At 45.3% G+C, this 23,607-nt stretch overlaps 1 protein-coding gene across 8 annotated transcripts in view, besides 1 other annotated feature; it reads left to right on the forward strand.

Annotated features, from left to right (window-relative positions):
- Positions 1-69: part of a mobile genetic element that runs on past the window's edge.
- The window catches only part of spen (split ends), a 44,366-nt gene extending 20,809 nt beyond the window's left edge, over positions 1-23,557 (forward strand). For 3 of the 8 annotated variants that reach the window (NM_164374.3, NM_001272875.1, NM_001258887.2), the window contains 10 exons: positions 3,921-5,242; positions 5,312-6,283; positions 6,353-7,176; positions 7,642-19,735; positions 19,797-19,903; positions 20,063-20,143; positions 20,280-20,475; positions 20,536-20,835; positions 20,902-21,221; positions 21,287-21,748. In NM_164374.3, the coding sequence (NP_722615.1) occupies positions 3,921-5,242; positions 5,312-6,283; positions 6,353-7,176; positions 7,642-19,735; positions 19,797-19,903; positions 20,063-20,143; positions 20,280-20,475; positions 20,536-20,835; positions 20,902-21,221; positions 21,287-21,574 (16,504 nt within the window). In that variant the 3' untranslated portion in view covers positions 21,575-21,748. Of the gene's footprint in view, positions 1-2,979; positions 3,580-3,920; positions 5,243-5,311; positions 6,284-6,352; positions 7,177-7,641; positions 19,736-19,796; positions 19,904-20,062; positions 20,144-20,279; positions 20,476-20,535; positions 20,836-20,901; positions 21,222-21,286 lie in introns of those variants that run through there. The other 5 variants (NM_001272873.1, NM_001272876.1, NM_001272874.1 and 2 more) reach the window with 5 other exon arrangements.
- The last annotated feature ends 50 nt before the right edge of the window (positions 23,558-23,607 follow it).

Genomic DNA, 23,607 nt, shown 5'->3' on the forward strand with positions numbered 1-23,607 from the left:
CGAGATCTCAGGAACTAAAAAAGCTAGAAGGTTGAGATTAAGCGTACAGAATCTAAAGACAAAGACGCAGCGAAAGTTTGTTGACCCATGCTGCCACGCCCATATGTTTTTATATTATCTCATATTTTCCTTAGTTTTGTAAATTTCTATCGATTTGCCAATTTATTATTTTTTCAGTCATTTTTTAATTCTATGTGGGATTTTGTCTTGACCATTGCATTTTGTATTCATGAGCGCTCAGTTGGTGATCACCCCTTTTGTGACCTACATGGGGCTATACGAAATATTTTAAATATACTAATAATGAGAAATTGTCCTATAATCTGAAATTATTTTGGGTGGGGCTCTCCTGTCACTTCCGTGTTAATGTTTATCTTATTCCTTTAGCAGAATGTCGTGTTTACATCCTGCGCGTCCTGTCATTCCCGCGTCCTTCAACTTTTGCATGCAGGGGTGCACTCTATGCAGCAATGCTTCTGTAACCTCTTCATCCCGATCTTCCTAATCCTACTGCCAATTCCGTGATATTGATAAATTTCACGCCCTAAGGGGAGACGCGTTTAGTGAATGTTCTCCCGTTCAAATTACTTTGACTGCAGTCAGTTGGGAAATGGGTGGGCAACGTCGTCCGGCTATGATTGAAAATAAGACTTAAAAAGGGTTACACAAATTTCAACTCCATGAACACGGTAGTGTGAATGTGTATGGAATGCGGGAAAACCCGGCAGGCTAAGTACATACGGGGCTTCTTTTTAGCTTCTCCTTCTCTTATGTTCTAGGGAAGCCAAATATACACATAAATAACCTCAAACAAGGACGTTCGGTGAGAAACTTTTGCCAGGACAATGACTGGGAGACTGTGGGCTGAGGATCCAACCAACCAATTGTGTGCTAAAAATAAACACAATAAATGTATTTGTGAGAGCCTTTTTAATGCAGATATGTTCTTGATAGCTTACCATCGCTGGGCTTTTGACATAAAGGATTCATGCAAATTTTAATATAGTCTTTAGCTGTTTGGTTTGTATTTGAACGTTTCGTTTAAAGTATCAAAATTCGTATAAAACCTAAACCCAAAACCACCGCTATTTAGGTTTGTTTCTCTTCACCGGCTAATCAGCCATTTACTGCGCAGTCATCTTGGTCGTGTATTACATAAGCGCTCCCGCAACCACAGTAGCGCTGGAAGCATGGCAGTAATGCAATTTACAGACGCCCAAAAATGTCCACCCACCTTCGAGGTTGTTGTTGTTCAATGCGTGGTTTTGGGCGACGGCGCTTCTTCGACTGGCCGCAAGCTCCCCCCTCCCCTTTTCTCCTGGGCGCAACAAATGTTGCGCAGTAATGTTGTTATTACTGGCGATGTTGTTGTTCTCGGTGTCGTTGTTTTGGTTGGTGTGGCCCTGCAATTCCTTGAACCGGGCGCTCTTTTAGCTGAATTGATTTTTCTGATGGCCTCAACTGCGCATGCCGGACAATCATTCTCCCCTACTCATCATAGCCCCTGTTTCGCCTCCAAACTGCGTTTTCGATAAACATATGAACATTTTCGTAAGGTAAATATCTTTTTGGAACATCCTTTAACGTATCTCAAAATGTAAGTTACTTCATACTTGTATAAAAATTTACCATAAATTTATGAAAGACTGTACCGCACTTCAGTGGCAACCGCCTGAGTTAGGCCCCGAGCTATGTGCACCACAGCCACTTTGTCTGGCACGTCCTCCTGCTGCAGTCGAATTCTCTGCCTCTGGCGCTGCTCGCCAACTTATGTGACCTGAGCAGAGGGCTGGAAAATGCTGCATTCAGCTCCACCACCACCATGCCTGTGCATATACTCAGTACATATGTATAAACATATGTAAACAGTTTCTTCTTGGTGCATGATGCGTTTGGCCATATTCTAAGTGCTGTTCCTTAAAGCGCCTAATGCGGCTTTAAAAAATATTCATTCCAGCAGCTTCTGAGGGCTTGAGACATCAATCTAAATAAGATGGCTTCAATTCATCAGCTTGTTCATTGTATACTGTAGAAATATGAGCTAGTCTGGGTAAATAATGATTACGATTATAAAGCTATCTGCTCTTTCCCAAAGAATTTCTCTTTCTTCTTTATAAGTCAGAAAGTTTATGACAATATTAAATCCTTATTGAAAATTAATAAAAATCCCATAACCATTGTAATTATAAAAAAAAACTGTATTATAAGTACAAGAATAGCTTGAGGAATATTAGTGTGTTATTGAAGTAATTAAAAAAAAAAAAGAAAAGAAAAGTCTACTATATCCCGAGTTTCCGATATATAAGAAAAAACGTCACATCTTTTGTAAAAGTCATCAAACCTAGTACTAATTAAGAATAAGCTGCTATTTAGCACTATGTTATATTTTTAGTAGGAAACTTAATCTTTTATATTTGGAGATATGGTGAGCCTGAAAACGATGTACAACTGAAACCCATTGTCCTTTTTATGGAATAAATTGAGCCTTCTGCGCCTTAATTTATATGGGGGTTGGTTTTTGCGTCTTGAATTGAATGTCATTGTTACTCGAAACTTCAGGTAAAACATTTAAATTTTTACCTGGTATCTTCCGAATCTTATTCGGTTTAGTATGAGAGAAAATGTTTTCTTATCATTGTGAAAAATATAAATGTAGCTTACATCAGATAGACAAATAAATATTTCGGTAATTATCTGGTCAGATAACTACAACTTGTTGTTTTAAAGCGTTTGCCCTTTCGTAACCCAAAATTTGGCAGAGTTAATTTGTTGACATAGTTAAACATATAAATAAATACAACTAAACGTATGAAAAAATACTCAATTATTAAAAAATAAAAAAATACACATAATGGCTCTGGATGTAAACTCAGAAAATAGACACAATTTTTACATGGTTACGTTAAGGGGTACGTTACGTCAAAGAGTTGTTTACGTTACGGTAGTACCAGACAGTCTGGCAGCACTACACGCGAATATCGGCACAAAATGAAATCGGGGTGGTCAGTGAGCGAAATGCGCCGAGCGAACGAACTGTTTATTAAATGAAGAGCAAATCGCAAGGACAAATAACGTAAGGCAAGCCTTTAACCGTGTAAGAGTGACGGAATAATAAAATATTTAACACTAAAAACCGGTTGGCTATTAAATATAGCAGCAAAGAAAAACGTGGCTCTCCCGGCTTTTTTGCTTCTGTGTTTGTGCTTCTTCGTAGCAGCTTTCGTGTGTGCAAACGCATCAGTGTGTGAGATATTTGTTTGTATGTGTAGCCGCGTAAACAGACGCAGACAAATAAAGGAAGAAGTTGGCGGATTGAGCCGCACGTCAGTTTATTTGGCGCTCGTTTATTTATTTGGCCAAGTGAAATTTTTCGTAGTGCCGATTTATCAATAGTACGAAGAAATCGGGAACGGATAAGCGAACAAAAAACGATAGATTTGGTACATTACTGTTTCCCGATGTTAGCACTAAATGTTGGGGCTCCCGTTTCTGGGGATGATAAATTAAACCGGGATTACCTATGTAGCAAAGCTTACAACGACGATTTTCCCAGCGAGAACCGGTAAATAATATGCGAAGGTGGGTTACTATTCTGGCAAGCATCATGAACATTGGTAATGCGATGAACATACATTCGTAGTTAAAAAAAAAAAAACAAAACAATGTGGTGGCAACCCTAGTTCAATATATACATATGTATGTATGTACTATATGTATATGCGTATATGTTTTTACCTAGATAATAAAAAAAAAAGTGTTACAAACATATAAAGAAAAAGCAGTAAAAGCTAAATTAATTATGCGTATTATTCTATGTCATAAAATGAAAACGTATTTTTGCCCCTTATTTGTGCGCTATAACAAATACATACATTTTAATGTGTTTCTGAAATTTGATGAATTGTTCTACACTATTTTAGGTCTACAGAGGAACCACCGACAAACAGCTTCGAACGGAATTATTACGACCGCACCACCAGCCGTTTAGTCACGCAGTATCAAGCGAACAACTCAACTTCCTTGGCCAATTCAAACTCCAGTCCCTCGTCCGTGAGCGCCTCCGCGTCAGTCTTCGCTACGGCGGCAGGAGGGTCTTCCGAGAGATCACGCAACCGAGATCGCCCGTACAGGAATGGTTCTGCCAGCGTTCAAGGCGGCGGCATCAACAGCAGCAACACGACGACGACGACAGCAGCCTGCACAGCTGGAGGATCTGGATCGGGAGCAATTGGAACTGGGACTGGGGGTTTGGTAGGCTCAGGTCCTGGGGGAGTACCGCAGGCGCTAGGCGACCGCAGCAGCACCCAGAATATCCACCAGAACCATCAGAGCGCGCGGGTGGCTCCACCACAGTCATGGTACGAAGCCGCCACTGCTGCAACGACGGCCCAATTGAAAAGTTCTGGTGGCAGTGGCAATGCCGGCGCCTCAGCAGCCGTGGGCTTCACAATGAGCAGCTCACCGATCAACCATCATCCGCACCAGCATCCGCATCTTCAGAATCCTCAACACCCGCACTACACCAGCAGTCCAGTGGTAGGAGCCGGATCTTGTCCCTCCGCCGCTCAAGGACAGCCACAGATTCAGTCGCAATCGCAGACCACGGCCGTGCATCGAAGCGTGGCCTATGCGGGAAGTGCTGCGGATGACTTACTGAACACCGCCACCTCACGAAATATGCTTCTGCACAGCAGCAAACTCAATAAGCTACTTAAGGGGGCAGGAGCAACGGGAAGCGGAGGAGAACGCTCTGGTTCGGAATCACCAGGAAGAGCTGGAGGAGCTACTCCTTTGACTACGACAAGTACAATCACAAACAATAGTTTTAGTAGTAATAGTTTAAATAATACAATAACCACGGCGACTCCAACAATGCCCACGATAGCTTCTGGAGCAGCAGGATCGGTGGGGTTAGGATCTGGAGCAGAAGCGGGAGTATGTTCCAATTCCGGTACAGCCAGCGGTGACATTCTAAATGTGGCCGCTGTTTTGGCCGCCGCCGTGGACAATGGGGTGCCAACGCATCCGATCCGGACACGACACAACCTGCACGGACGCAGCACCACCTCCTCCAGTCGCTCGCACTCGCGCTCACCGAGTAGCTACAGCAGTTCGCACAGCTCCTCCTCCTCATCGCACTCCTCATCCCACTCGCACGCGTCCAGTCCCGTCCAGTCTTCGGGCAATTGTGCGATGGCAGAGGGGCGCAGCAGTCGCACCGTTAATTCTGTCACAGTAACCAGTAAGTTGCGATCATACAAAATTATATTAGAAATATGTCGTATTAAATGTCTTTCGTTTACTCCCGCAGGCAACTCTTCAAATCCCAGTGGCACAGCTGTTACCGTCAGCAGTGCAGGCGTCGGAGGGGGATGTGGGTCCAGTTCATCTTCAAGCAGTAGCTCTAGTTCCAGCGGATCCTCCTGTCTGACGGCCAATCCCGTCGTGCATTCCGAAGACAACCGGCCGCTAGCGATACGAGTCCGCAACCTGCCTGCCCGTTCCTCGGACACATCCCTCAAGGATGGTCTATTTCATGAGTACAAAAAGCACGGCAAGGTTACGTGGGTTAAGGTTGTGGGACAAAATTCTGAACGCTATGCTTTGGTTTGCTTTAAAAAGCCAGATGACGTTGAAAAAGCGTTGGAGGTCTCTCATGACAAACACTTCTTCGGCTGCAAAATTGAAGTGGAACCGTACCAGGGTTATGATGTCGAGGACAACGAGTTTCGACCCTACGAAGCCGAGCTGGATGAGTATCATCCCAAGTCGACAAGGACACTCTTTATCGGGAACCTTGAGAAGGACATTACAGCCGGCGAACTGCGTAGTCATTTTGAAGCATTTGGCGAGATTATTGAGATCGATATCAAGAAGCAGGGCCTGAATGCCTATGCATTCTGTCAGTATTCAGACATTGTCTCGGTGGTAAAGGCAATGCGCAAAATGGACGGTGAGCACTTGGGCAGCAACAGGATAAAATTGGGCTTTGGAAAATCCATGCCCACCAATTGCGTCTGGATCGATGGTGTGGACGAAAAAGTCTCCGAGTCGTTTCTTCAGTCGCAGTTTACACGGTTTGGTGCAGTTACTAAAGTGAGCATCGACAGAAACAGGCAGTTAGCTTTGGTTTTGTATGACCAGGTACAAAACGCCCAAGCCGCGGTAAAGGATATGCGTGGAACGATCTTACGGAGAAAAAAGCTTCAAGTGGATTTTGCATCTAGAGAGTGCCAGGACGCATTTTACGATAAACAAGAGAAACAGCAACAACAAAGTTCGGGTAAATGCAATATTTTGCAAATTTTATTAAATACAACACCTTTCTTATTAATGCAATACTCTCATCTAGGTTCTAACCCGCGCTTTAGTCGCTATGAGTCAAGCGCCTCTTCTTTGCAATCTCGATCTCGTGCATCTTCCTTTAGCCGCCATCAAAACAACTCTAACGATGACTGCTCTCCCATTAACACGCCAGGAGGAGCAAGCAGTGGAATCTCCAGCGCGAGCAATTTAATTAACCAAAGCACCAGCATCAACATTTCAAACATTGGTACTAATGCCTGCAGTGCGATGCCAGCCCCCAGCCTGGCGTCCGCTGTAGTCAGCTGTAATGTCAACGCCTCCGGAACGGTACCAGCGAGCACATCCATGCCCTCAGGGGTTAGCTCCTCTTCAAGTTCATTGCCTATGTCTCCGGCCGCTCTGGCCCAAAGACATCGAATGGTTCGTAATGCGCGTCAAACCGTCGACTGTGACTTCAATGAAGTTGGTCGCCTCCGGTTTCGTAGCTCCGAGGAGGTTTCTGGAGGTGCAGGAAATTCCACGCAGTTTGAAGATGTCCGCTGCGATTCTCCAGTTACCGCTCGACAAGGTTCAGCTGTAAATTGTTTTACTGGACCTACAGCAGCCGTTGGAGAATCTATTGATGGAACGTTAAATAACAATCAAATTACGGGTGGAGCTGAAGGGTTTACTGGATCCGGAGGCAGCATTCTGAGCAGGAGACGTTGCGGTAAGACACCTAAAGACTTGCACCCAGTGCACAATCAACGTATCCAATTGGCAGAACAAGTTGAGGAATGCCCGTCCAGTGGTGATGAAGGCGTTGTCAGTCCCCGTAAGCGCATCAAAATGGATTACCATCATCACCACCATCATTCCAATGCTAGCGGGGTAAGTAAATGTTTTAACAAGGACACGACTTGTTCCACGTTTTGAATGGATATGCTTTCAAGTTAGTTTACAAGAAAAAAAATATTTTAATACAATATAAAATAATTAGAAAGTTTAATCATTAATTAATCATTAATCATTAATCATTAATAATTAATGCTAGCGGGGTAAGTAAATGTTTTAACAAGGACACGACTTGTTCCACGTTTTGAATGGATATGCTTTCAAGTTAGTTTACAAGAAAAAAAATATTTTAATACAATATAAAATAATTAGAAAGTTTAATCATTAAGTGTTATTATTTTTTTGGTGCATATCACTCTAATGTACCCAATGTACCTAAGCTTGGACTCGCCAAATCTAGCTTTTTTTTTTTCTTATTTTCTCTATGCTAAAGCATTAAAACTGGAACAGTCTTTAAAATACAAAAAATAACTTCTTATTGGTAATATCGTTTTAATTTAGGTGGAGTCCACTGGCGAGCACAGCAGCATCAATAAACCAAGCCCTCTTTTACTGTCCAACTGTGATGTGATACACGATCCCCTAAACCGCAAAAGCGAGATTCGAAGGGTATCCGAGACGCCAAGTGGTTCACCAAGCATTAAGTTTCCTGGCCACCTGCCCTCGGCTCCCCAATCCCTGATGCTCAGTTGCCGGCGCCCTTCCATCGATGTGGGAGCTTTGTCGGCGCTCTCTAGTTCCTCGGCTTTCCGGCACGGAATCGTGGGAGCCAGCAGCATGGATCAACAGCACATGATGAATGCCTCGGCGGCAGCAAAGAGGAGGCGAGTGACCACTACTATGCAACAACCCAGCTCATCCTCAACCACTAATAGTTCTAGTGGATCTGGATTGGGTGGGATAAGTAGTTTAACTCCGGCGGATGAATATCATCATCATGTCTCCAGAGGTAGGGGACATCAACTACATTCCCATCACTCACACGAGGCTAGCGGTGGCGAAAGTGCGGATGGATCTCGCCCTGGTACGCCGCTGTGTGATGAGCGACCTGAAGTGCTGCCCACAGAGCCACGTCGATTGCCTCCGCCCAGAGAAAGAGTTCGGGAAAGAACCAGGGATGTGATGTGGCTCCCCCTTCCAAAGTTTGGAGTGCTTTTCTTCCAACAACAACAGTCCAGAAGCAGTGGAGGAGGAGGAGCAGGAAATAGCTATCTGCAGCAGCAACTGGGAGGAGGATCTACCGGAGGGTTGGGGTGCATAGGAGCTGCTTCCTCTTCGGCATGCTCCCTTAACAACTCTAGTCTTAACGCCAGTCAGGGAATGGGCTCCTGTTCTGGATCCACATTCCTGCCCAGCCCATCCTCGCGATATTGGCGTTCCTCTTCACACCACCAAAACCAACAAAATAATCACCAACAACAGTCGCAGCAATTGCACGGATCCTCATCTTCTAACACTTGCTTGATGGCCAGTCCAGCACGTCCACGATCACTGAGTTCCAACTCCAGCGATTCGGATGTACCTGGCCAAAATGCCGGAGGAAGTCCTTCACTAGATGAAAGACTGCGCAACTTTGAGGAAAACTATGAACGATGGTCTGGGGGAAGCAGTAGAGAACATATCTCCGGTCATACGCCCTCGAGTGCCACGCCTTCTTGGCAGCTCTCTATGCACATGAATTTGAGTACTGGTCTAAATTCCCATCAGACAAGCTCGGCATCCGGAAATAGCAACAGTTCCAGCGGAACAGTATCCAGTTCAGCGAGCAATTCACGGCACAAGTTTTTGGATATTGATGAACTGCAGCCCTCTGACATTGTCAAATCTGTGCTAGCCAAGAAAAGTGTTTTTGATGACGATTTTCAACGGCTAAATAAAAACCAATGGTACGACCCATCCAGCTCTGATTTTGCATTGGGATCGAGTTCCAATATCGTTACAGGATCTTCGCTGGTCGCTAATGTGTCCCGACATCCTGGAGGCCCATGTAGCGGAAACACCTCACCTGCTTTGCCTAATCTCGCGGCGACCAAGGCTACTCCAATTATTGGAAACTGTAGTGGTGGATTGGGTAACTCGACAGGTAGCAAATCTGCGGGATTGCTTCAAAGACTAAGTAGTTTATCACCCATGAATTCTCCTCAAGCTTCGATGTCGCCCTACAACAGCCCATCACCCTCGCCTTCGGTGGGAGGAGTTACCGCATGCCTGGGACAACTTACCAAACCTGCAGCACCAGGAACCGCAAGTGCAGGACTAAGTGGGGGAACTGCTGCCTCCTCATCCTCACCAGCTGCCAACTCGGGACCTACAAAAGGATTGCAGTACCCGTTTCCCAGTCACCCGCCTTTGCCGAACACCGCTGCTCCTCCTCCAGCTGTACAGCCTGCTCCTCCACCTCTTCCAGAAATGGGAAAACAATCTAGATTAACTGGCCAGAGCTCTGGAAATAATCTAACGAAGAGCTTAAGCGTGCCAGATGGTCCTCAGTCATCGCCAGCGAGAGTTCAGCTTCAGAAATCTGCTTCAGTGCCAGGTAGTACAAACGTAGGCGCCCCAAGCAGCCTTTCCTTGGATTCAACCACAGCTTCTGTGGAAACATCTGCATCTATTTCATCATCAACGTCCAACGGTAACAGTTCCTTAACCTCAGCAGCGATTCACGTACAAAAGCCGCAACAGTCGACCTTTGTTGAGGAAGAGCATACAAAAAAAAGTGGCACCTCCACATCCCAATCCTCGAGTTCTAGCTCTAAAAAGATCAGCAGCACCCACGACAAGCTGCACAGCAAGCACAACAATAGATCGGAAAGCGACAAGAAAATCAAGAAGTCTGACAAAAATGCATCGTCCTCTGACAAGCGAAAGAACTCGTCTACCTCCCAGTCCTCTAAGTCAGCTACTCCCCGCATTGAAGACGACTCCAGCGAGGCCGATGATACGGCGGACAAAGCTGAAAAGAACCAGCGCCACGAGAAAGAGAAAAAGGAGCGTCAGGAAAAGCGTGAGAAGGATCTCCGTAAACAGGTTGAACGGGAGGAAAAGGATCGTAAGGCTCAGCAGGAGGAAAGAGAAAAAGAAGACCGAAAAGCTAAAGAAGAGGAAAAAGAAAGAGAACGGGAGAAGAAGGCCCAAGAGGATCGTGAAAAAAAGGAAAGAGAAGAGCGAGAGCTTAGAGAAAAGGAGCAGCGTGATAAGGAACAAAAAGAAAAGGAAATCCGTGAAAAAGATCTGCGCGAAAAAGAACAAAGAGAGAGAGATAACAGGGAGAAGGAGCTGCGTGATAAAGACTTGAGAGAAAAGGAAATGCGTGAGAAGGAGCAAAGGGAAAAGGAGCTTCACCGCGAAAAGGATCAGCGCGAAAGAGAGCATCGAGAGAAGGAACAATCTCGCCGAGCTATGGATGTTGAGCAAGAAGGCCGTGGGGGAAGGATGCGTGAGCTATCTTCATACCAAAAAAGCAAAATGGATATTGCTGGCGAGGCTAGTAGTCTCACCGCAATCGACTGTCAGCACAACAAGGAAAATGCCATGGACACCATTGCTCAAGGAACTCCTGGTGCATCCCCATCAACTCCTTCAGACAACACCCCGAAGGAGCGCTCGAGAAAGTTGTCTAGAAATTCCCCAGTGCGCCTGCATAAGCGACGACTTAGCTCGCAGGAAAGCAACCACAGTGCTGGAGGTGGTGGATCATGCGGCGGATCGAGTCATCAAATTCATCATGAGGATTATGTAAAGCGCATAAGAATGGAGAACTCCCAGAACATCTCGGTTCACAGCAGTAATCAAAGATTAAATGATCGCCGGGACTCCAAGGAACACAAGAGCAGCAGTTTCAAAGAAGATAAAAATAGTAGTTCACATATTTCAAGGCCTCACGGTTGTGGAGGAAGTTCCGCCTCGTCCTCAAAACATCACCATCGTCGAGATAAACATCATCAAAAGGGCAGTGCCAGCTCCATAGAAACGAACTCCTCCATTGAAGTGGTGGTAGATCCCATTTCCCAAACCAAGCACAACTTAAACACAAGTGAGGAGGAGCTGCAGTCTCATCAACCCAAAAGAGAAAAGGAGAGGGAGCACTTCAGTAGTCATGCAAATAGTTCATCTTCTAGGCATAAGAGTAAGCGAGATCATCATCACCATCGGGAAAAAAAGCGGCATTCGGTGGCGGAATCCACGAATACAGATGAAGAGCATACACCACAGCAGCATAATCCTCACAGGAGAATCTCTGCTGCGGGAAGTGGGTCTGCTGGAGAGCTCAGCTCAGCAGCCACTAATACTTCGAGCGGAAAACTCCATCATCAACACCACAGGAGAAGTGTGGAACGGAAGTCATCACGGGGATCTGATGAAGGACATCATTCTTCATCTAAATCTCTTCGCGCCAAATTGATGATGTTGAGCTCCGCAGACTCTGACGACACAGATGATGCCTCCAAGAAGCATTCCATCTTTGATATCCCGGATGATTGTCCAAATGTATCTATGTACGACAAAGTAAAAGCCAGGAGCTGCAAGAATATGCAACGCCAGGCGGAGGAAAAAAAGATCAAGGCGAAGTTCTCGCAGCTAAAGCAATCTCGCGCCAAAAAGAAGCGCTCTACTAGCTATGATGGAGACTCGGACACTGAGTTCGAGGATCGACAACATCGAAATAGTGGTAGTAGCAGCTTCCATGGTCGTTATCCTGGACTGTCTAGCAGCGATGATGATGACGATGAGGAGACCCACCAACGGCGAATTTCCTCCGATTCGGATGCAGAGCACGGAGGTCAGGATAACCAGGGTGCAAGCACCCTAGCTGATGCTAACCGAGTACGTCAGATGCAACAGAATTTAAGAAGACTTTGCGATGGTGATGATAGCTCCGAAGATGAAATAAGAAGGAATGTGATGAAGCATAGCCATTTTGGAAAAAGGAACTCCAACTCCACTAGGATTGCATCTGATTCTGAGTCTCAATCCCAGCCGGCTCCTGATTTGACTATTAAGCAAGAGCATCCTATAGCTCCTGCTCAGGAAATCAAGCGGGAACAGCTTTCCGACGAGGAACAGAAGTTCAAGTCTCGGCATGATTCAAATTCTTCAATAGAGGAGAGGAAACTGAAGACGGAACGTGAAATAAAGACAGAGCTTGGAGATTTCTATAATTCTTCTGAATACACCTATACTGGAAAGCTTAAAGAGTACTCTCCAGAAACTCGCAAAAAACATAAAAAGAGCAAGCGACGTTTGAAATCCTCTTCCACAGCGGATACTTCAGCAGCTCAAACTCCTTTGGTGATGACCCCGTTAACTCCCTCCATATTTGATGTTCATTCATCCTCCGAGTGCAAGACGAAGTTCGATAATTTTGATGATCTAAAAACTGAGTGTTCTTCAATACCGTTAGAGATTTCAGCCGGCGAAAGGAGAAAGCATAAGGAAAGGAAGGAAAAGAAACGTGAGAAGCTTAGAAATATGACGGAAGCCACTGTACCCAATTCGCCCACCACCAATGATACAAGTTCCGAAAAGTTATCGAAAGAAGAGCGGCATCGACTAAAAAAGTCAAAGAAATCGAAGAGCATGGATAATTCCTGCAATACCAAAATATACAACTCAAGTGGAGCCCATCCTTCTACCTCACCTTCTTTGCCTGCCACTCCAACGTCAGCGCCTTCGACGGCCCAAACTTCAAAAAGAGGAGAGGATAAAATGGAGTTTATATTTGGCATTATTTCCGATGAAGAAGAATCACAGTTTCCCGAGCAAGCGGAAACCAATAAAGACATTATACCTAGTTCCGTGTCTACTACTGGTCCAATTGTCTCCGCTGCTTTGCAAACGTACAAACAAGAACCTTCCACACCTAACAGCAAAAATGAGGAAGCACATATTCAATTAACTGTGCATGAGCCTGAGCAACAACAGCAGCTGGAGAGAAGTCGCCTATCGGGAGGCAGCAGCTCATCTTCTCATGCTGATAGGGAAAGACACCGGAGAGAGAAGCGCGAGAAAAAGAGACGCGAGAAATCTCAACGAGAACAGCAAAATCAAATTCACCAGAAATCTTCCAAGGTTGAAACTAAGGTGGATGATGATAACAGCGTGGATATGGATGAAGCAGGGAGGGCTCTAGAGGCTCAACTAATGAGTGACTTTGATACCAAGCCGATTTCAGAAGAAGCCACTCCTTCAACGGCCGCCACATATAGATCGGATATGACAGATGTATTCCGATTCTCTGATAACGAAGACAACAACTCAGTGGATATGACTAAACAGGGTGTCAAATCGGAGCAGCAGGAACAGCATAAAAGTAAAGACAAGAAGAAAAAGAAGAAGCGGTCTAAGGAGGAAAAGCAAGAAAAGTTGTTGCAACAACAGCGAAGGGAATCCCTGCCAAATGTGGCTTCCACTTCATCCGCACCTCCTACTCCTGGAAAGCTTACTGTCAACGTTCAAGCTGCTAGCAAACATGCAGACCTGCAATTGGACGCCAAGCATATCTCATCGCCACCCGTTTGTAAGCCATCTCCTAGTTTACCATGTCTAATAGGCGACGATGACGATGATGCGTTGCACACCCCAAAAGCGAAACCTACAACGCCCTCGAGTCGTGGAAACGATGGTCTCACTCCTTCACGTGAGAAACCCCGCCTAATTAGTCCCATACCCAAAACTCCAACCATAGCCAACAGTTCCACGCTATCCACTCAGTCTGCAGAAACACCTGTAAGCAGTGGTACAGTTATTTCCTCTTCTGCTTTGGCTACCACTCCTACATCTTCGACAGCAGCGGGAGTCAGTGCAGCCCCGGGATTAGATAATTCGCCTACCAGTGCTTCTGCTCAATGCAAAAAGAAGGAAAGCTTCATTCCCGGTTTCGATGGTCAGCTTGACGATAGGATTAGTGAATCGGCCGTGCAATCCATTTCCGCAGAATTTAATTCTACATCTTTACTAGATAACATTGCAGATGAGCCAAAAATTCCGGTAGCATCCCCTCCACGTGCGACTAAACCGTTGGATAAGTTAGAGGAAAGCAAGTCCCGCGTGACCATCTCTCAGGAGGAGACTGAGAGTGCCGTATCCGCACTGTTGGGGGAAAGCTTTGGCACTTCCTCTACGACGGACTACTCCCTCGATGGCATGGATGAAATGAGCTCTGTAAATGAATTGGAAACACCAACTTTAGTCATAGCAGAACCGGATGAAGAGGCAGCTTTAGCTGCAAAAGCGATTGAAACAGCTGGAGAGCCTGCGTCCATTCTGGAGGAACCAGAAATGGAACCCGAAAGAGAGGCTGAACCAGACCCCGATCCTGAGGCAGAAATTGAATCAGAACCTGTCGTTGAGGTCTTGGATCCGGAAGAACTCAACAAGGCAGTGCAAAGTTTAAAACACGAGGATATGATGGACATCAAGGCTGATACTCCGCAGTCAGAAAGGGATCTGCAGATTGATACTGACACAGAAGAGAATCCAGACGAAGCGGATAGTAGTGGGCCTAGTCTCAAGATTGATGAAACTGTGCAGAGCTCATCGTCGCCGGAGAAATCAATTAGCAATAACAGTCCTACTCCTAGGGAAACAGCAAATATAGACATACCTAACGTAGAGTCTCAACCGAAGCTCAGCAACGAGTCCACACCGCAACCTTCCGTGATCACTAAGTTGCCATTTTTGGATACGCCAAAAACAGTACCAGCAGGCCTACCCCCTTCTCCTGTTAAGATTGAACCACCAACTATAAGTAAACTCCAACAGCCTTTGGTGCAGCCTGTGCAGACCGTCCTGCCTGCACCGCATTCAACGGGAAGCGGCATAAGTGCAAATTCCGTGATCAACTTGGATCTGTCCAACGTGATAAGCAGTTGCTCGAACACGAGCGCGGCATCTGCCACAGCTTCAGCGTCTGCATCCATATCATTTGGAAGTCCAACTGCAAGTCAGAATGCCATGCCCCAGGCTTCAACTCCCAAGCAGGGTCCGATTACACCTCAGCAAGCAATCCGGACGCAATCTTTGATAATGCAACCGCCAACGATATCTATACCAGAACAAACACCTCACTTTGCGGTCCCCCAAATGGTGTTGTCTCCTCAGTCACATCATCCTCAGCAACCTGGAACTTATATGGTTGGCATTCGAGCCCCATCCCCACACAGTCCGCTTCATTCACCAGGTCGTGGTGTAGCCCAAAGTAGGCTGGTGGGTCAACTGAGTCCTGTTGGGCGTCCAATGGTAAGCCAACCATCACCCCAGCAACAGGTTCAGCAGACACAGCAGCAACATGCCCTAATAACCAGCCCGCAAAGTAGCAACATTAGTCCATTGGCAAGTCCCACGACTCGAGTGTTGTCTAGCAGCAATTCGCCTACTACCAGCAAAGTAAACAGTTACCAACCCAGAAACCAGCAGGTACCACAACAACCCTCGCCGAAATCTGTGGCTGAGGTGCAGACGACACCGCAGTTAATGACTATTCCGCTACAAAAAATGACACCGATACAGGTGCCACATCATCCGACGATCATAAGTAAAGTGGTCACCGTACAGCCTCAACAGGCAACCCAATCGCAAGTGGCCAGCTCGCCACCCTTGGGGAGCCTTCCGCCGCACAAGAACGTGCATTTAAATGCCCATCAGAATCAGCAGCAGCCACAGGTGATAGCCAAGATGACTGCACATCAGCACCAGCAGCACATGCAGCAGTTCATGCATCAGCAAATGATACAACGACAGCAACACATGCAGCAGCAACAACTTCACGGTCAGTCGCAACAAATAACGTCAGCCCCGCAACACCAAATGCATCAGCAACATCAAGCTCAGCAGCAGCAACAACATCACAACCAGCAACATTTAAATCAACAACTTCATGCCCAACAACATCCGACTCAGAAACAACATCAAGCTCAGCAGCAGTTTAATCAACAAATTCAGCAACACCAATCCCAACAGCAACATCAGGTCCAGCAACAAAATCAGGCACAACAACAACACCTATCCCAACAGCAACATCAATCTCAGCAGCAGTTGAACCAACAGCATCAGGCTCAGCAACAGCAACTGCAGCAAATACAAAAGCTGCAGCAAATGCATGGTCCCCAGCAACAGCAAAAGTCGCCTCAAGGAGTCGGCCATTTGGGAGGTTCTACGTCGATTTTTGCATCCCAACAACATAATTCCCAGCTTCCAGCGCGAGGTGTACCTCAGCAGCAACATCCTCAACAATTGTCCCACAGTTCACCTTGCAAACCGAATACTTTGGTTTCTGTTAATCAGGGAGTCCAGCCTCCCGCCATATTAACACGAGTTGGATCTCATTCGCAGCCAAACCAACAGCAACAATTACCACACCAGCAATCGTCGTCTGGTCATCCGCATCAGAAACAGCTGTCGTCGCCAGGAGCAAATCTTCCTCTTCAAACGCCTTTGAATGTGATACAAAATACACCGAAAATAATTGTCCAACAACATATTGTTGCACAAAATCAAGTTCCACCACCACAAACCCAAGGTAATGCCATACACTATCCTCAAAACCAGGGCAAGGATAGCACTCCACCTGGTCATGTAGAACCAACACCAGCTATGTCCGCTCAGAAAACATCGGAAAGTGTTTCGGTGATTCGCACACCCACTCCTACAACAGGTTTGGCAGTAATCTCGGCAAATACGGTTGGCTCTCTGTTAACGGAGGAGAATCTAATTAAGATTTCGCAGCCAAAGCAGGATGAGTTGATCGAACAGGACTCAAAGGAAGTTGACAGCGATTACTGGTCAGCAAAGGAGGTAAATATAGACAGTGTCATTAAGAAATTAGATACTCCATTGGCTAGTAAGGATGCGAAGCGAGCAGTGGAAATGCAGGCAATTGCACCGGCTCCTATTCCCAATCCGCAGCCTGGGAATCAGTCTATGGCCCAAGAAACTGCTCTTCCAACAACTTCAATGAGTGTGAACAACTCAAACGATCATGATACAGAGGACGAAACGGAGACCAGGCAGTTGCCCCCTGCAAAGCCACCTATACCCACTGTTGGGAGACCTCCAGGAAGGGGAGGTAGTGCTAAGAGAGGACGCCAGCCAAGAGGGGCGAAGAAAGTGGGAGGATTCCCGCTTAACTCGGTAACAGCTGCGCCGCCTGGAGTGGATTCATTGGTTGTACAACCGGGTGACAATGGGGTGCAAACCAGGCTAAGAAAACCCGTAACAGCTCCTGTAACCAGAGGCAGGAAAGGACGTCCTCCAAGGAATCTACTATTGCAGCAACAGCAACTTCAGCAGCAGCAGCTCGATATTCAGCGAAAGGGAATGGAAATGGTGACGTCGGCAACATCTTCGACTCCACTGCCAACTCCTATTCCTACCAGCTCTGTGTTGACAGCTGCAGAGAAAAAGGCGAGGAATCAAGCCCTAACTCAGGCTCAAGAACAAAACCAAGTCGCAAGTCAAGTAGGAACTGGCCAGGATATCTACGAGTTCCATGAAGACGGTGGTGAAGAGCCCAAGCCCAAGACAATATCATCTGTTGCCCCCAGTGCTGAGGACCAACGACCACGACTTATTCTTACCATCAATAAAACGCAACCCTCGATTAAGAATATTAGTGAAATGGAGCAAACAATTCAGCAGCAACAACAGCAGCAGTCGGAGGTTATATCAAATACTGATCCAATCGGAGGAGACAACTCCGAGTCTTGTAACACACGCAAATCTCGCCGTTTACAAGAAAAGGAGGATCGCAGCACAGTAGACGATATCATTGAAGATGTGGTTCGAAATACCAACACGCCAACTGGAACAGGACCACATTTGCCAAAAGGTGCACAAACTCCACCACGACGTTCTGGCAGAAATGCTCAAGCCAAAAAGACGGATGCGGTACAGATCATTAATGCAGTGGGTCGTCCAAGGCGTTCCAAGGACAGAAAAACAATCGGTGAACAAACAGCAAACTTGATTGAAGAAGTTACTGCGTCTAATGCAACTGTTGCCGCCAGTCATTTGGCACCACCAGAAGGAGCTGGTGTGGAGTCGCATGTCCCCCAATTAGATGCTAAAGAAGTGGAACCGGTATCAGTTGTGACACCAATTTCTACACCAGCGCCTGTTAGTGTAGCTGCCCCGGTTACCGTTCCTGTGCCAGCCATGGTCCCCGTCAAACCTACAATGCCTCAACATCCCAAGAAAAAAGCTATTGCGGCAGCAGAGATTGAATCTTACCAGGCCATCAACTCATCCATTCCCAGTGGGGGGCTTCCGATGCATCAGACAGCGGCCCCTGCTACTCAAAAGATAACCGGTGGGGTTGCGGATGCGGTCAGCAAGGCTCTAGTTGATCCAGTTACTGGAGTTATCACCGCTGGAATGCCCCAGGGCAAAGAGGGTAATCTTCCAGCAGCTACCGCTGCTGCACCTGCCAACAGCAGCAATGAAGACGGTCAAGCAGCTCCTCCCCCGCAGCTACAACACCAGCAGCAGCAACAACATCCGCAGCAACCACCACAACAACAAGCTAATTTACAGATAAATACTACTCTGATTCCATCTGGACTTCCAAATCCTATTACAGCCTTAGGAAAATCGGTACAACTTGAGACCTCGGCAGCCGCTTTGTTGAACAAACCTGTAAGTGTTCTGGTGAAAGGAAACGCCTCGCAGGTTATTCAGCAGCAACAACCGCAAATTGTGGCTCCAGCAAAACAACCCATAATCCTACAACAGAATCCCCTGCCCACTGTGCTGCACCATGCGCAGCATACCACTGTTAGGCCACCTCAACCACTGAAAGCTCACGTCCTGAATAGGGAAAAGAATATCCAGCAGCAATTGACGCCCACAAAGCAAGCAGTAGCTCAACCACCACAGCACGCACCGCATTCCGGTCACATGTTGCTCACGGATACTGCAGGAAATCAACAACTAGTGCAGCCCCAGATCATTGCACGTCACCTGCAGCAGCAACAACATCTTCAGGTCAACGTGCCGCCACCAACAGCACACTCTCCGCACTCTCCAAGAATTCCTAGCCAGCAGCAACAATTGGGGCCAGGAGCTTCTATAAGTCCGCAGCAGCAGCAGCCGCAAACGGTGGTGATCAAGCAAGCGGCATCAGCAGCCCAGCCGCAAATATTGCACGTGGTCAGCTCAAAGGCGTCGGTGGTGCCTCAACCGCAACAACAGCAGCTACCACCAACTTCATCAACAGGCCCCCACCTGCAGTTGGCTAAACCGAACTATAGCTATGCACCCACTGTTTTGACACCCACTTTGCCAGCCGTTCAGCAGCAGCAACAACAGCATTTGTATAAGCAAAACAATCAGCAAAAGGGAGCTCAGATACAAATGCCTCCTCACGGAATAATTATGCCTACCCATCCTGGCATGCTACTGCAGCAAAAACTACCAGCACATCTGCAGCCTCAGCAGCATCAATTGAACCCTTCACCGCCGCCTGGAAAGCCAAATCCCGTACTGCACGGACTACAGTCTGGACAGATTATGCCAGGAAGTGTGGGCAGCCCACCACCGGTATCAGCTGCAGTCTTGAAAACAGCTCAGCAGCAGGTCAATTCCGTCGTACCAGTAGCTGGTAAGTTGCAGAATACCCATATTGTCCTTTACGGCCATAGCTAACTTTAAAATCTTGACAGGTATACGCACAGCCATCCCAAACATAAGCCCGCAGAGCCAGCCGAGAGTATCTCCATTGGTTTTACCACCCGGCATTTCTGGAGTACCACCTTTTGACGCCAGTCTGGTAAGTAACAACGAATAATACTTTTAATTTAAGCGAATTACATGTCCTTAAAATGTATCTTTATTTAAACTTAATTATGGCTAACCTTTAAAAATTAAAATTGAGTTCTTTACTAACCCTTAAATTATTTTACAATCGAATTGCTAACTTTGGATTCAGCATGACCTGGGTGCTTATGTCAGTGGACGGCGAACCCAGAGTCCGCCTCCAGCTCATCAGCAGGCTTCGCCCATAACACCGGTAATACACAAGTTTTACTTGCGGAGCTTTCATGTAGCGTAACCAAATTAAGTTCTTCGTGTAGTCATATTAATCCGGGTATTTTGATTGAAGCATTTACTTACAAAAAAAATTGTCTGCCACTCTTTTTTTTCAGAATGATTCTACGTATCGAGGAGTGACTGCATCCAGGGATTTTATGCTCTACCAGCATCATTTAATGCGAGGTGGCGACTACGATGACAAGATGGGCAGCAGTCCGCCGCTAGAGTTACGACGCCCCGGTAGTGGACCTCCAAGGACCATCGCAGTTCCCCACAGTTTGCAGAGTCCTCAGGATCGCACTGCAGCTGGTAGGTTCTTACAGTTTTATTGACTCTTTAAATCTTATAACAACCCATTATTTCTTCCAGACTCTCCACAAATGGCTCAGGTTTACGTACACAATACGCGCATTCCCCCGGCCCATTTCAGCGAAATTGCATCAAGGGGCTTGTACGATAGTGGTGCCTTACAACTGGAACCACCGCCGGCCCATCGCCCAACTGCAACCATTAGTGTGGTGGTGCCACAACAAATGCCTGCAGTTTCCTCTGGAAGTCCGTTTATCGGTCGTGATGGGAGCGTGCAGCCAGGAAGCCACCATCATCCAGGCAAGGCAATGGATATGCAGTTGGATGAGATGGACCGCATGTCAATGATTGCAGCTGTCGGTAAGTATCTACTGATCGCAAACCAATGTAATGAAGTATATTTAACGAATGACTTTACAATCGCAGTTCAACAACAGCAGGAACATCTGCCACCTGCTTTGCCTGCAGGCATGGAATTGGCCTCCCAGCAAGCACCACCAGCGATGGCACCGCCACCAGGTGATTCGCTGGTTACTCTGCTGCAGCGATATCCGGTAATGTGGCAGGGCTTATTGGCCCTTAAAACAGATCAGGCCGCTGTCCAAATGCACTTTGTGCACGGAAACCCTAATGTGGCAAGAGCGTCGCTTCCCAGTTTGGTGGAGACTAATACACCGCTGCTGAGGATTGCGCAAAGAATGCGACTAGAGCAGACACAACTGGAGGGAGTAGCCAAGAAGATGCAGGTATGTATATACAAACAAATTTAAAGGTGTGATCATCACTAATATCATTTACTCAAAACACCCAGGTTGACAAGGAGCATTGCATGCTTTTGGCTTTGCCATGCGGAAGAGATCACGCCGATGTACTGCAGCATTCAAGGAACCTCCAGACCGGTTTCATTACCTATTTGCAACAGAAAATGGCAGCCGGCATAGTGAACATACCCATTCCAGGAAGTGAACAAGCAGCCTACGTGGTACACATATTTCCATCATGCGATTTTGCTAATGAAAACCTAGAGCGCGCCGCTCCGGATCTTAAGAATCGCGTAGCTGAGCTTGCACACCTCCTGATTGTCATCGCTACTGTCTAAACCACTATAACAACCAAACCCACGGACTTTGAACGATAAAATATACCCAGATGTTAAACTTCACAGGCTTACACGACAACATAAGAGGAACCAGATAAAGAAACCAACAAAAACATGTTACGCTCTTCTAGTATTTTAAGTAATTTTAAATAGCGATTAAACAAGCAAAAGTTTAAAAAAAAGCAAAGGAAAACAAAACACAACAAAAACGTAAACAAGCTGAAACATGCAAACTAAAGTTTGAATAAATAAATGCAAGAATGCAAAAGTTCATTGAGGCCAAGATCACATAAAAGTGTAAAGAGATCCGCAAGAGACTCAAACAAAACGAAAGAAAACCCTTTAAATTCCGACACTTTGAAAGCAAAATATTTGTCTAAATTAATTATATAACTCTCCGTAATTAAAAACCTTAAAGAAAAAGCTTGCAAAGTATCGTTAAGTTTGATCTCAAGAAAGAATGTTTTATTTTTGCTTATTTAAAAAGAAAGAAACAAACAGAAAAACCTACACATACAAATTGAATTGAAAGAAATGTTACAGAAAGCTTACAACATATTAACTGTTTACTGTACTATGCATACTACTACCCATACATAATATTAATATTCGATCCTAATCCTAAAACGATTAAGTTTTTATTGGTGAATAACTTTCGACTACTTCGATAGAAACGTAACTACACCACGTTATACAAAGTTTCCGCCTTCGAACAACCGACCATTTTTTTTGACAGATCGGTTCCTTGGCTCTATGGAATGCCTGCATATAAAACTAGTATACAGGGCCTAGCATAGACCCAAAGAACTTAAGATGAGTCCGGACTGTCACCCACGCTGTTAAGCACAATTAGGTTTAAAGTTGCGCCCAGAGGCTTTTCCTACGATAACATACACACACATACATTATACTACGATTATTTATCTAGACGCGTATTTAATTATAATTAATATGTTAAGCTCATTATTTTAAAACTCAGACACGTTTCACATCGTGTTTATTTCACTCTGCACCAGAGTTTCTTCTATTCAAGTAAAAGATACGGTAGTTTTCGATTTAATGATGTAGGTCTTTTGTTTGCAAAAGACGGCAAATTTTTGTTTTTTCTTTACATTTTTTATCACTTTCACCACTGCCACAAACCTAACTACAACGCCCTGGTCTAAATCTAAATGTAGGTGTTCCGATCTCCCACTTCCCACTTTTTAGTTTTTGTGAGCGAAACTTTGTACAATGTTGGGTAGTTTCAGGATCCTTCATTATGTTTATACCATAATTCTGACACCCCACAAAAAACCAACACGTAAACATACCACTCACAAAATAATACAAAAATCTATATACTACTCTCCTTGAACACTCCCTAAACTTAAACGTAATTTTTTACACAACTTGTAAATTATGTAACCGGAATAATATAGAAAGCAAAACACACGAGTGAAAAAAAAAAACAAAAAATAAAAAAATACATCTGTAACATATTTAAATTATTTAGGCTCTAACAAGTAAAAAATGTAAATACAGTTTAATTAGTGTTTAGCGTGTATTTAGTTGTATGTTTTAAAACTAAACCTAAAAGAAATCTGTACATTATATAACATAATTAACGATACAAGAACACGAGAGATCAGATCTATAAAAGGTCACCCAGAAACAGATAAACAAAAGAAGTTTAAAAGTGAATAATTCAGAAAATAAAAAGAACACGTTTTCAAGAAAAAGCATAGGAAGCGCTGTTAAACAAATGTTAATGTATAAGTTGTATGATTTAAGAGACTTTTTAGTTATTTCCTAAGTTACATTGAAGAAAAAGATTAAATTACACTTATTTCATACACTTGGTTTGTTTTTTATTTTCTTCGCTCCCAGATTCTATAGGTTTCTCGGGCCGTAAATCCAAATCGAACCCCATAGCGAAATACAACTTATACATACATATATACATTATATATATACATATATATATATAGATGTTAATGTTATAACTGTAATTAAATAAATTCTATACCTATGCAATCGTTGTGGGTTTTTTG

This window comes from Drosophila melanogaster, chromosome 2L (assembly GCF_000001215.4).
Source record: "Drosophila melanogaster chromosome 2L".
NCBI lineage: Eukaryota > Metazoa > Arthropoda > Insecta > Diptera > Drosophilidae > Drosophila > Drosophila melanogaster.